Source organism: Hemiscyllium ocellatum, chromosome 3, assembly GCF_020745735.1.
Source record: "Hemiscyllium ocellatum isolate sHemOce1 chromosome 3, sHemOce1.pat.X.cur, whole genome shotgun sequence".
Lineage (NCBI taxonomy): Eukaryota > Metazoa > Chordata > Chondrichthyes > Orectolobiformes > Hemiscylliidae > Hemiscyllium > Hemiscyllium ocellatum.
Window position 1 is genome coordinate 32,375,162 of NC_083403.1, and position 12,993 is coordinate 32,388,154.

The 12,993-nt window shown below is 38.3% G+C and overlaps 1 protein-coding gene across 2 annotated transcripts in view; it reads left to right on the plus strand.

Moving 5' to 3' along the window:
• The window catches only part of pdss2 (prenyl (decaprenyl) diphosphate synthase, subunit 2), a 182,068-nt gene that overhangs the window by 124,910 nt on the left and 44,165 nt on the right, over positions 1 to 12,993 (plus strand). For both annotated transcript variants that reach the window (XR_009647406.1, XM_060856518.1), the window contains exon 5: positions 8,787 to 8,861. Coding sequence is in view for 1 of the 2 variants with exons in the window: in XM_060856518.1 (XP_060712501.1) it covers positions 8,787 to 8,861 (75 nt within the window). In the remaining variant the exon portion in view is untranslated. The remainder of the gene's footprint in view (positions 1 to 8,786; positions 8,862 to 12,993) is intronic.

Sequence of the window (12,993 nt, forward strand, 5' to 3'; positions counted from 1 at the left end):
ATTGAGGGAGTCACGATCTGGTAAAGCATTGATACTCATATTTCATATCAGTCTAAGAATAAAGCTTAGGAAACCATTTCCTTCTATCTGTTCATATTATATGCTTCAAAGAGCAGAGAATGAAGCCTTTGGTCTATTGTGTTATGTAGGCACTAGCCATAATCTCATTTCCCTACTCTTTCTTCATCTACTTCTCTATGCTTATTTTTCAAATACTATATATAAGATTTTGCCTCCATAAAATCTGATGAAGCATTCTTTGTTTTAAAAATTATTGAATTTGAATTAATGTGGTGACAAATTTTTAACCTTATGTTTTAATTATTAGGCATGTTCCTAAATGATTTGTGTTAGCAGTTTATATGTTAAAGACTGTTCATGATTTAGATTAGATATTCCTCTGATTATGTTGATTTTATAGCATCATTTGTGAAGCTTGTTTCAGCTTGAGATGCTTTACTGTACTGAATCTTGTGACTTTCCCATATGAATTATGGCATACGTGATAGTTTCATTCATGGACTATACAGAAAAAAAAGGTTTGGAATCGTTTCCAGATTGCCTATAACTCTAATGTTTAGTATAAATATTTTTCTTTTGAGTATGGACAAGCCAGTGTATGAAACAAGTGGTTCACAAACACCGTGAATCAAATGAGGTACTTGAAAATGGAACCAAATTCATTGTCAATTTTTCAGGCAAGAAATAAGTCTGCTATTTGATAGAGGATATTGTCACAGGAAGAAGAAAGCCAGTGGATTACTTTTGGAATTTAGTCATTTTCTTTGTAGCTAGAAAGCAGCAGTCAGTATACACTCAGCTACATTGTACAAACAGCAGCGAGATGAATTACCAGTTAATCAGCTGTCATAATGTTGGTCAAGGGATGAATGTTCACCGGATTCCAGAAGAACATCCTGTTTTTTTTCAACGAAGACTATCATGAGATTTTATTTTTACGTCCATCTAAATAGGTTTAGCATCGTGTAGGACAGTGCATCAATTACTGAGTACAACACTGTTCCGACATGGGACTTGAACCTGCAGCCTTTAGATTCAAAGGCAAGGGTGCTTCAGATTGTCATGCACATCAGGCTATTAGCCCATGAATCATGTATTGCATAAAGCATCTGCTTATGATTGATGTAGTGACACTCAATTTATGGTCGAAAAATTGTGATAACCCCATTCACTTCCTATATAACTGAATAGTGTTGCACAGCTGTTATAATAAATTACTGACTACTCATAGCAAACATTCTGAGCCATCAACCTTTCACTACTTAGCTCATGCGAAGCAGAATGTGTCTCTTGTAATACATTGCTTAATATCTCTTCATTGACTGACAGAGACTGTTTTCAGTACATTTCAAAGTGTTCATTCCAGATCTATTAATGCAGAGTTACTCTCATAATGGTTATATTTTGATTTTCAGAAGGTGAAATGGGCAACTAACTTAAGACTGATTCCATTCTTTATAAAATGATGACCCTGAGATGATTTAATGTCACTATGTACAATGTCATTAAGCAGCTTTGATCTATGCTAGAACAAGAATATGCTGTTGACTTGCAGCCCTGACCAAAGAATGGGAGTTTGTAGAGAATCATCTCATTATTACTGAATAGCTGCAGAGTACTTTGAGGGCTGACGGTGAACAATCAGCAGACTCAGGTTCCACATCAGAACCACTGACATTGGTTGAAGGAAGGAGATTATTCTGAAGTCAGAATTTACAAAACAAGATAGGAAATTAGCAAAAAAGTAATAAACTGAATAACTTCCAGGGCTGTAAGCAAGCGAACATTGAAATAGAACATGGCAGATGAGAGTTCAGTTGGAAGGCTGGGGCACGAGGGAGAGCTTTGCATTCCTAAGTTGTTGATATCAGCTCTTGAGGAGATGGAACTTGTACAAGCTGAATGCATTGCATCCAAGCAAAGGTAAGATCCTATTCTTTGGATAATTTGCAAATGCTTTTGGGGTTTTTGGAACCTCGCAATAATATTAGGGAGGGAAATATAAAACATCAGAACAAGAAATTATGTATTGTGAGGTGGATGTCAGAATAAGGGGGAAAGTAACAAAATCTGCTTAGGGTAGCTGCACATAATGTGAATATGCGGAGTGTGATTTATTAGATTGGTGAGTTAAAGGGGAGGTTGTCCAATGCATGCAGACACACATTATCTGAGGAGTACAGCAGTGTTCCACTATGCCATCTTCAGTGAACATTCCACAAGGTCATTTGTGAAACACCTGAAGTTGTTTAGGCATAAGACACAACATGATGATGAACCTTTTATGAAACTCTGGTTCACCTTCATTAGAATATTGTGTCTAATGGTGCCTACCGCACTATAGGATGTCTGTGAAGACTAAAGAGAGGAGTCAGGAAAGTGTGTATGGTTCTGGGGTGAAAAATTTCAGTTACATGGTTAAATAGGAGAAGATGGAATTGTTTTCTTTTCAGAAGGTAGAAAAGTGAGATTTTAAGAATCATGAGCAGTCAAGAAAAGAAGATCTTTCTATTGATAGACAAATTGAGGACTAAAGGATACTGATTCAAGTTATGTGGCAAATAGCCAAAAGGTAACATGGGGAAAATCTTTTTGGTGGAATATAGGACTGAGAACATGGTTAAGGCAGATACCAACTTGGCTTTCAAATGGGAATTGAATGAGCAGATAAATAGAAAAATTAGTGGTAGGGCAACAGAGCTGAAAATGTGTTGCTGGTTAAAGCGCAGCAGGTCAGGCAGCATCCAAGGAACAGAAAACTCGACGTTTCGGGCATAAGCCCTTCATCAGGAATCTCTTCGAGTAAAAAGAGATTCCTGATGAAGGGCTTATGCCCGAAACGTCGAGTTTTCTGTTCCTTGGATGCTGCCTGACCTGCTGCGCTTTAACCAGCAACACATTTTCAGCTCTGATCTCCAGCATCTGCAGACTTCACTTTTTATTGGTAGGGCAACAGAGTAATGATGAGGAAGTGGCACTCTTGAGTTGCTCTTCCAAAGAGTTAACATGACAGTGATGGGCTAAATAACCACCTACAATTATTTGATGATTCTGTCTACTTTTTATAGGGCTGTCTCCACAGTAGCATTATTGCTTCCACAATGTCCAATTGAACTTTACCTTTCTCAGTTTGATTAGGTCCACAATTTGCCATCAATGCCTTAAAACTTAATACTAATGGTATAGTGTTTTAGTAAAATTGAAGTAAATTGCATTGTCAAAATAATAACTCTAGCCATTACTTTTTTAAAATTTCAGTCATGCCATCTTCTTAAAGAAACAGGCAATGTATGTCATAATAGAACTGCTCATCCGTCACTCTGTGAATTTGTACAATTGTAGTCCTTTGTTATCCACCAGATTTTATGAATGACTTGCTGTCGTCTTCTCCGGAATATGTATACAGGATACCAGATCTGTTGGTGTACCCCAAACCGCTGACATCCACTGGGAATTGAAGTATGCAACACAAGTCTTATGGTAGTTTAAGATTCTTCCAAACAGAAGGCTGATCAGTTAATAGAAGACAATAGAGCTTTAATTCTCTATCAAAAGCAGAGGCATTAAAACTCATTTCAGAATAACAGTGGTTAAAGCACAAATTCAAAGTTCTAGAAAGCCTCATCTTTAGATAATTTCCTTCTATTGTGCGAAATCAGTGTGTTTAATCTTTCCTGAATGATTTTTAGATCACTTTGACCATTAGCCGTTTTTGCAAGGAGATTTTATGACTACTAAAGGCTCTATCTGCTCTTGCAGTTCTAGTTTCTAACATAGAACGAAAGAAGGAGTTCCTGAAAGTAAATCTAATAGTTGTTGAATTAGCAGTAAATCCATCCTGCAACAATACTTTTCCCTGAATAAAGTGAATTGATTTAGGGAAAATATGATGCGAGGACGTTTGACTGTTTATTTCTTTAATTAAATATGGATTGAACAGGACCTGATGCTTATTTATGGCATGCATTTGATGTTAAAAATGTTGAAAGGGAGATTTGTATCTTTAACGCAAGGAGCCATTCAAACTTTCAACTATCAAAGGGTTCAAGAAGGGAAGTTTGTTGTTAAGGGAGCAAGGATTTAGTCTTACTCAGAACAGAATAGAAATGGGATAAACTGGAGGAATGACAAGTTCAAGACAAAGCTAGGGGAGCTACCTGGAAGGGAAGTTTGGCTTGGTCAGCAAGTATGTGGTCAATAAATCTAGATTAGATTAGATTACTTACAGTATGGAAACAGGCCCTTCAGCCCAACAAGTCCACACCGACCCGCCAAAGTGCAACCCACCCATACCCTACATTTGCCCCTTACCTCTCACTACGGGCAATTTAACATGGCCAATTCACCTGACCCGCACATCTTTGGACTGTGGGAGGAAACCGGAGCACCTGGAGGAAACCCACACACACTGGGAGAACGTGCAAACTCCACACAGTCAGTCGCCTGAGTCGGGAATTGAACCCGGGTCTCAGGCGCTGTGAGACAGCAGTGCTAACTGCTGTGCCACCGTGCTGCCCACGCAGAAGAAATTAAATTAATCGCCTCAATCCTAGTGTTGACACGGCAATAATCACCACATGTTTGTCAAGATTAAACCACAATTTAAACAAAAAATTGGGAAACCTCACTAACCTTTAAAAGGTATGTGGATGAGCATTCGAGGCTATGGTCTAAGTGCTGGAAAGAAGGATTAAGTTGGCGCAGATTCGATGGGACAAAGAACCTCTTATGAGCTATATGACTCTGACCTATAAGTACTGCACTATCATTCTATGTTAACAAATGCAACTTTAACATAAATGAAAATATGGACCTCGAAGTCTGTATTGCTTCTATTTGCTAATATAGGTTTGCTGTTTTGTATAGTGTGATTTGGGGTTGCTAATGACCTTTTGAGTGTAGAACATTAACTGTGATGGGTCAATTGTTGACATCGTTTCAGAGCTGATGTATTATGATTTAATTCTAGTTATCAGAAATTTCCTGACTTTGCATTCTGGTGCAACCTCAATTGATCAGTGAAATTATTACTCAATACTGCTAAAAATGCTGTGTTTGTCAACATTGAAATCCAAAAGTCATTTTTTTGCAGAAAGTATGTATTGACTTATTCACCTTACTTGACTTCTACAGTTTCAGACTGGAAAATGTCTTGGGATTGTTTTTTTTGTGCAGGTTCTGTTGTCTGCAATTTTCCTATTATGAAATGTTTCTCCTGAAGTATTCACTGGAGTAAAGTCCCAAGAAGGGTTAATGCTTCCCCAATGGGAGTGCCCAGACAATAGTTTACTTCTGAAGTTCATGGTACCTGCTCCAGACACAGGTCTCTACTAAAGAAGGGTCACTGTACTCAAACTGTTAATTCTGCTTTCTTTCCAATGATGTTGCCAGACCTGTTGAATTTCTCCAGCAAGTTTTATTTCTTGTCACACATATTTACTGCTGGTTCTTGCTCACCCCTCAGTGACCCTGCAAGTTCTTTCACCCTCTGCATAATCACTGGCTCTCTCCTTACCCCTCCCCACTCCCTGCCAATTGCTGCTACTGTTAGCAAAATTGAAATGTTATCAGAAGTTCTCGCCCATATTGCATAGTTCAACTGCTTGAAGTAGCAGAAGCAGATGAGAACTGGTAAGAGATATGAAGCATGTTATAAGAAAGTGCACTCAGCCACAGTGAGGGCAGCATTGTGTGAATCTGAAGTAGAATGGAAGGTAGGGAGTCATCTATGGAAATTTACAATCAGCCAAGGAGATAAACATCCGGTAATACCTGAAAGCCCTAAACTTTCCCTTTGTGCTATGAAACATCAATAACATAAAAATGTCAAAAATGACCTTTGCAAATGGAAGTAGAAAACAAATATTGGAATATCTGAGACTTAGCAAAAACTTGGTTCATGGGTGAGTTTAAGATGATGTTCAGAGGTGAATGAGTTTTAGAGTAGGATTGGGGTTGAGGCAACAAAGGGTCTGCATCAATTATGACATGAGGAGAGAGTGGAAGCACAATGGCCAGGGTGGGTGGAGAAACAATACAACACCGGCATGAAAATTGGAAGGAAAGATAGGGAGAATACCACCTTGAACTGGAGCACAAGAGGAAGAAAGCCTCCGTTTTGAAGTGGAGCATGAGAAGAAAGCTGGCATCACTAACTGGCGATTGAGAGCAAAGCTGGATGGGAGAGAGGAGAATAAGTGAGGAATTGGTGTGAAAGCTTCAAACAAATGTGAACAAATTGAGAAGCTTGGGGAATTCCAATTAGTGCTGTCATTATGGCAGTTTGTAAAAATCTGCATGCTACAGACAATGTGATATCCAATGAACAAAAACAATTTGGACAGACTCTGTCCCCACTGACATACTTATTGTTTAATCTGAAGAGCTCCTTTGTATCAAGTCGTGCCTCAGAACGCTTATCTCTGCTGCTGGGCATGAGCCTGAACATGCAGTAAGGTTCAGAAAGGAGAGTCACTGCTGACACTCCTCAGTATCTCCTAGTGACTTGGTTATTGACAGTATTCTAGGAGCACAATTTTCACCATTGAGTGAAAATGAGCGATGCTTTTGCATATTATTTTTAATTTTAAAAATTGTTTGATCCTTTGTTTTGTCATCACATTAATTCATAAAGTAATTTTGCTATTGTCAATGTCAAGTTGTGGAAAGCATTGGTACTCTGTTAAATACAAAAGAAATTCATTTCTCTAAGGATAAGTGCTGACACCTGCAATCATTCTTTCCGAATAAGAACTATGTTAGTGATCCATGAAGTGCTGGAGAAATATTGCCAGTACTAACGTTTGGGTTGTGAACTTTGAAATGGAGCACTTGGAATCTTCATATTATGTAATGTTTCAGGCAAGTTTTGTTCAGAATTGTATAATATAATTTCCTGAAATAATATCAGCAATAAAATGCATTATTGGACTGAGCCTTGCAATCTGGAAAAAATCCTTTCAGTTACTTGTGTGTTAGGAGGAGTGATAGATGTGAATGTGTACTTTATTGTTACAGTATGTAGGGAATAAGGTTAACTGAGTTCCTAATTATTCAATAATTCTGATTCAATTTGTGCTAATGTTACAAAAATTGACAATTGCAAACCAAATAGGAACATCTGCAATTTTACTTCTGTTATCTTTGATTTTAAAACATTTAGCCCGTTGGTCTTTGCTTTTAAAATTTTGGCTGTCCTAATGTTGCTTAGGATCAGTGCTGAAAGAGAGCAAAGTCTCTGCTTGCCGTGTTTGGAGTCTAGTGTTACAGCAAAGGCAGAAAATAGCTAGTTATCCACAGCTCAATCCATTGTTACGAGTTCATGCTATCACATTGACATTTAGAACAGGACTTGGTGTCTTCGTGAATTCCTCTTCATATTACCGGTGGCTGTTGATCTGCCAGTCTCTAGGCACAGACTGTTTCACAAACCATAACATTTTTGTGAGTGATTGATTTGTATTATGTGTCTCAGGCATCAGAAGAATCTTGGGATGAGGCTTGTATGAACTGTAATACAATCCTTTGCTGGGAGTTTGGTTACAGTTCTTCATAGACCTGTTGGCGATACTCAATCCGTTCGGATTTGGGAATGGGGCTTATCTGATACTTTCCCAAAAAACCTTCATTTTCTGTATTCCCATGTTAAATAACGCAACACATCTGGTAACACTGTAGGAGTATTGTCCTTGGGTTACTGCAGCAGCTCATATTGCTACAATATTTCCTCAAGGATCTAGTTACTCAAAGGGCAACATGACTGATTAAGAACCATGTTTACTCTGGACTACAAACTTAAACCTTCTGGATTCAAGGGAGAAAAAATGTTTTTTTTTAATATATAGTAACAGTGCAGAATTGTTGAGAGTGGTATTGGTTAATGTGGAATTGTTGCACAATTAATAGTCCTGCTTTTAATTATGCTTTTTTGTTTTGCAGTGTACTGTAAGACCTACATTATTGCATAGTGCATGTTGCTGGTAGATGAGATATATTTGACTTTGTAGATATACTGTGAATCCTGCTTTCTATGTAATAGGTCAAGAGAGTAAAAATTGCTTGGAAACTACCTGCATGTATTGTGACATAAATACCTACTCTGTCACTCTCAAAATTTCACTTTTAAGACCCCTTTTCCAATGAAAACTTGATGTAAGTGCAAGAAGGGGTAAAATTGAGAACAAACGCAACATGCAAGTGACTTGCATCATTCAGAATTCTGACTGACTCAGAACTGATGTGGCCAAAATTGAGCTCCTTAAAATCTTTGCTACTAACAAAGATGTTTGACTCCAGTTTTTTGTCAGATGTGTGTAACTGATAGTTCTTTAGTACTTAAATTAACTGGAATAGAATGCTAATCACATCACTCACAACGTAAGGTGACTTTGGTTAAGACCATCACTCACTTTATATGTTTCCCTTCACTTGAGTTCACTTTTGTCCATACAATTTATGAAATAGTAGAGAAAGAATTAAATTATGACCTCCCCACAATTTTAGAATTTGATTTCAATTTAGCATGATGTTCTCCTATCAGGTTTTTAATTGTTTGAAAGATTGGCAATTTCTATTCAGTGTGACTTGAGAGACTTGACTGCTAACCCTTTGAAACAAAAGGAAATAAGATTATCATTGCTGTTGGAAGTTCTGTTGCACAGTAGAATCTGATTGTCATTTATAAATAGTTGAGACAGTATAGAATTTCCGTTGGCAAGAGAGGCTGTCCTCATAATCCTGAATGACGTCTTTATTTCTTTCTGCAGGTTGTGGAGCTTGTATCAAGTGCAATTGGAGACTTAGTTCAAGGAGTATATTATGAAAATGCTAGAATTGATGAGGTAATGTAATTATTTTCTTGTGTTCCCTTTGTAAAAGCATGAACTATTTGAGGAAAATTGTGTGGATATAGGGTATTTAAAAAATCTGCACATTCTATACAATCAATGAATAAAAGGATAGTATACATTAAAGGGAAACATTTATTTGTTCTGTTTCTGAGAAGGTAAACACTTTTGGTCAAAATGGGTAAAAATCTGTTTACACCAATTTCACTAGTCCTAGCATTGGAAGTATCACAGCTCTTGCAAGAAAATTCTGCAATAATGGAAATCTTGAGTTAAGCATAGAAGACATTTCACAATCCATGTTGCATTATTGAATTTTCCTTTGTGCTATGATTGAGGGTGAAGGGGAACGGTGAAATCAGTTAGGACACTGCCTTTTTGATCTCTTGGAACCTGGATTTCACTCTACATTGGATTGTTTGGAAAAGAACCATAACTCAGATTAAAGGCTGGCTGCTGTCAGTGAAAAGAAAATACAGAAATGTTTTTATGAAGTTGACCTTAAGTACCAACAGTATGACTCTCCAGCGTGCTGTGCCTAACCTTGGACCATTGATTGCTGACAAAAATTGACGAGTCTTCCCTCTCCTCATCACAAAGACTGTCTTCTTCCTTCAGGATATTGCTGCTGGAACTTTAATCGGCAATTCCATCCATGTTTTATCACTTCACTGCCAATGTAGTACAAGTTAAACTCAGTAGAATCTTGACCTTTCTCTCATCCATTGTTTCTTCAATTCCAATGTTTTAATCAGTTGGTCAATTAGAGGTGGATGTGGGTACTAGATGATGGGTGAGGTGCGCAAGTCTGTCATTAATGCGAATAAACATAATGTAGTTGTGAGCACAGAAACTATTCCTCCAGTGTGGCTATCAAATGCTTCCAAATTTAGTGTAGGAAAGCTCCCTGCTCAGCAAACTTTCCTTTAACCTATCCACAAAAAAATGGCAAATCCTCAACTGTGCCATGCCATACTGTCAAATCAGCATAATTCTGCCATTAATAACAGGATTATGATATTTCACATTAAAAAGATCAATTTCCAGTTAATCATTGATACAGGAAAGATATGTCTTAAAGGATCACAAACCTTTGCTTCACCACCACCCCCCCATGTGCGTCTCTCTCTGCCTCTCTCACTCTCTCTTTCTCTCACTCTTTCTCTGAGTCTCTCTCCCCCTCTCCCTCACTTCCCTCCCTCTTGCAATTCCAATGTTATCTAACTTGCCCTCCATTATGTTAGCCCACCCCACCCTGCCTCCAATAAGCCTGGAGGAAGACTGCCCTGTAGCCTGTGCTGAGGACAAATTAAATTATGTGGATATTAGAACTTGCTACCATTCAGTGCTGCCGGCCAATCTGATTGGCAGTTCCAGCACTCTGTATTGATTGTGGCTGGCACTGCAACAAGGCCCCCATTAGACCTCCTGAACAGCAGGGGCAACATGAGAGGAGTGTTGATTTAGAAGCCTGTGAAAGGTAGGGAGGAAGTTGGTGATCCTGCCTTTGATAGGAATGGGCCCTTAATATGTGAAGGGAACCTTCCAAAGATAGTATTTCCTTCCAGTATTTGTAAGAGCTTTGTAAAATAAAAACTGGCTGCCCTCTGTTGCCAGCCATCCTACACTAATCATTCTTGTGACATGGACAGGGTAATATTGTGGGTCAGTTGAACTTTTAATGAACTGAATTGTACCTTAATTATTTATTTACATGTGGAGGACTGCAAATTTTGGACCCTTCCCTCATTTATGCATTGAACTCAGGTGCATAGAAGATGGTGGGCTAGGCACCTATCCAAAATGATACACCTCCCCCCCCCCCCCCCCCCCCCCCCCAACGCAACCACCACCATAACACAGAAAACACCCAGCAGGGGCATGTAATATCTAGTGCTTGCTCTATTCTCAGAGTCCCCTATCTGTGCTTCACTAGGATCTGTTCTGTTTAGTAGACTGATATCCACTATGTAGTTTATAGCCATAATATATAAAGTTGTGCGATCTAATATCCAACTTGTATTAATTTTGGTAGACCAGTTGACCTCTTCCCATGACTTCAGGACACCTTCCCAGAATTACCTTATTTTCACTTTGTGTTTAAAAGCAGAGAACAGGCTTTTCCTCAAAGCATGTATCATCACAACAGTAGAATGAATTATGAAAAATTGAGTTTGATTTTATGCTGTAGCCCAGCAGCTGATGACCAAGTCCATCTCTTGTTTGCCAATTCTCAGAGAAGGTTTTCAGCCCATTAGTCTGGTCTGGTTTCAAACCCAGTTCTAAAAATTGGAATTAAAAAACTAGCGTGCACCCCTTAGTTTCACTTTGATATCAGTGCTCCAGTTTTGTTTTAAATTATAATCCACAGATGACTCTAATAAACATAAATAACTTATGAATGAACAGATATGAATGATTGAACAGTATTGATGTAATTGTAAACCAATGCATACAAGTTTTAGGAACTGGATCTGGTAGCTTTGTGCATTTGTATACATAATCTGTAGTTCTTCAATCTTGTTAATAGTGGTCCATTAAAGTGGAGGTCTGGAAAAGAAGTTATACATGTAAAATCACTTACTACTAAAGCAACTTGTGTTTATGTAGCATCTTCAACAGAATGTCTCAAACTGCTACATGGAGCATTATAAAACAAAATAACACGCTGAGCTGCATATGGGAATATTAGATTAAGTAACCAAAATTTTGGAGCATCATAGAGAAGGAAAAGAGATGGAGAGATGTAGGAGGGGTTCTCTAGGCCATAGAATCTAGGCAATTGAAAGCACAGCAACCAGTGATGGAGCACTTGAATAGAAGATTCACAAATAATCACAAAAAGAGAATTTGGATATCTCGGGGCTGTAAGAGTAGAGGGCATTACAGAGGTCAGGTTGGTTGGGTGGAGGAATTAAAAAAACAAGGGTGCAAATTTTAAAACCCAGCACTCTTTGACCAGGAAATGATGTAGGTTAGCAAGTATGGGGATGACGAGGGAACTTGGTGAAAGTAATGATATAGCCAAAGGGTTTTGGATAACCCCCAATGTGGATTTTGGAAGATGAGTAAAGAGGCAACATAGGCATGATTGAGGGCTTCAGCAGCAGATGAACTGGGGTGTTATAGAGATAAAAATGAGCATTCCTAATGATAGCACAGACATTAGGTCAGAAATTTATCTTACAGTCAAATACAACTCCAGGATTCAAAATAGGCTTGTTTTATTTCAGATTGTTGCCATCGTGAGGCTAGAGTTGTGAACTCGGGGACAGAATTTGGAGGAGAGACTGAAAGCAATGACTTCGATCTTCCCATTATTTAATTGAATATTGTTAAATGGTGCATCCAAAGCATAAATAGTAAGAAAGTAAAATACTTTGTTGTAAGAATGATGGTAGAGTAAGCCTAATGGAATGCAGCCTTTTTACTTGAAGAGAGACTGGATTTCAAATGTGAGGGAGCGATATTTGTGCTTGAGACTCCATTTGAGCTAGCAATTCAGTTTTGGGTATCACATTGTAGTAACAATACATTGGCATTCATGCAACAACGTATGGCACATTCTCTGGATTCATAATTCTGGAGCTGTGTCTTCAGGAAAACACAAATCCCATAAAATCAAAATTGCTGCCATGTTAGAAAGATGATCTGAACTCCAAAATGTTCTTTAATGTTATTGGAGGCATTTTTTTTATTGCACCCTTCTTTCTTCCAATTTCCAAGCTGGGTGTAAATACATCTGGAAAAACAAACCGATATGCGTGATTCGAAAGGGAGGCCCAAACTGATAATTGTCATCTGTTTCGCAAGGAATGATAGTTTCTTCGCTAAATCTTCATTTGCTGCAAACAACCTACAAAGATAAAGCGAGCAACATTATAGAGGCTGAGAATACGGTTTTAGATATTTTTAATCAACCTGCTCAACATGTTATGACACACCCAAGCCTGAATCCAGAACGTGGATCTTCAGGCCTAGGGAGACTCCCATAAGAACCATACATTAAAATAAACAAAGAACTGCAGATGCTGAAACAGAAAGTGCTGCAGAAATTCAGCAGGTTGGCCAGCATCTATGGAGAGAAAAACATAACTAGCATTTCAAGTCCAGTGGACCCAACACA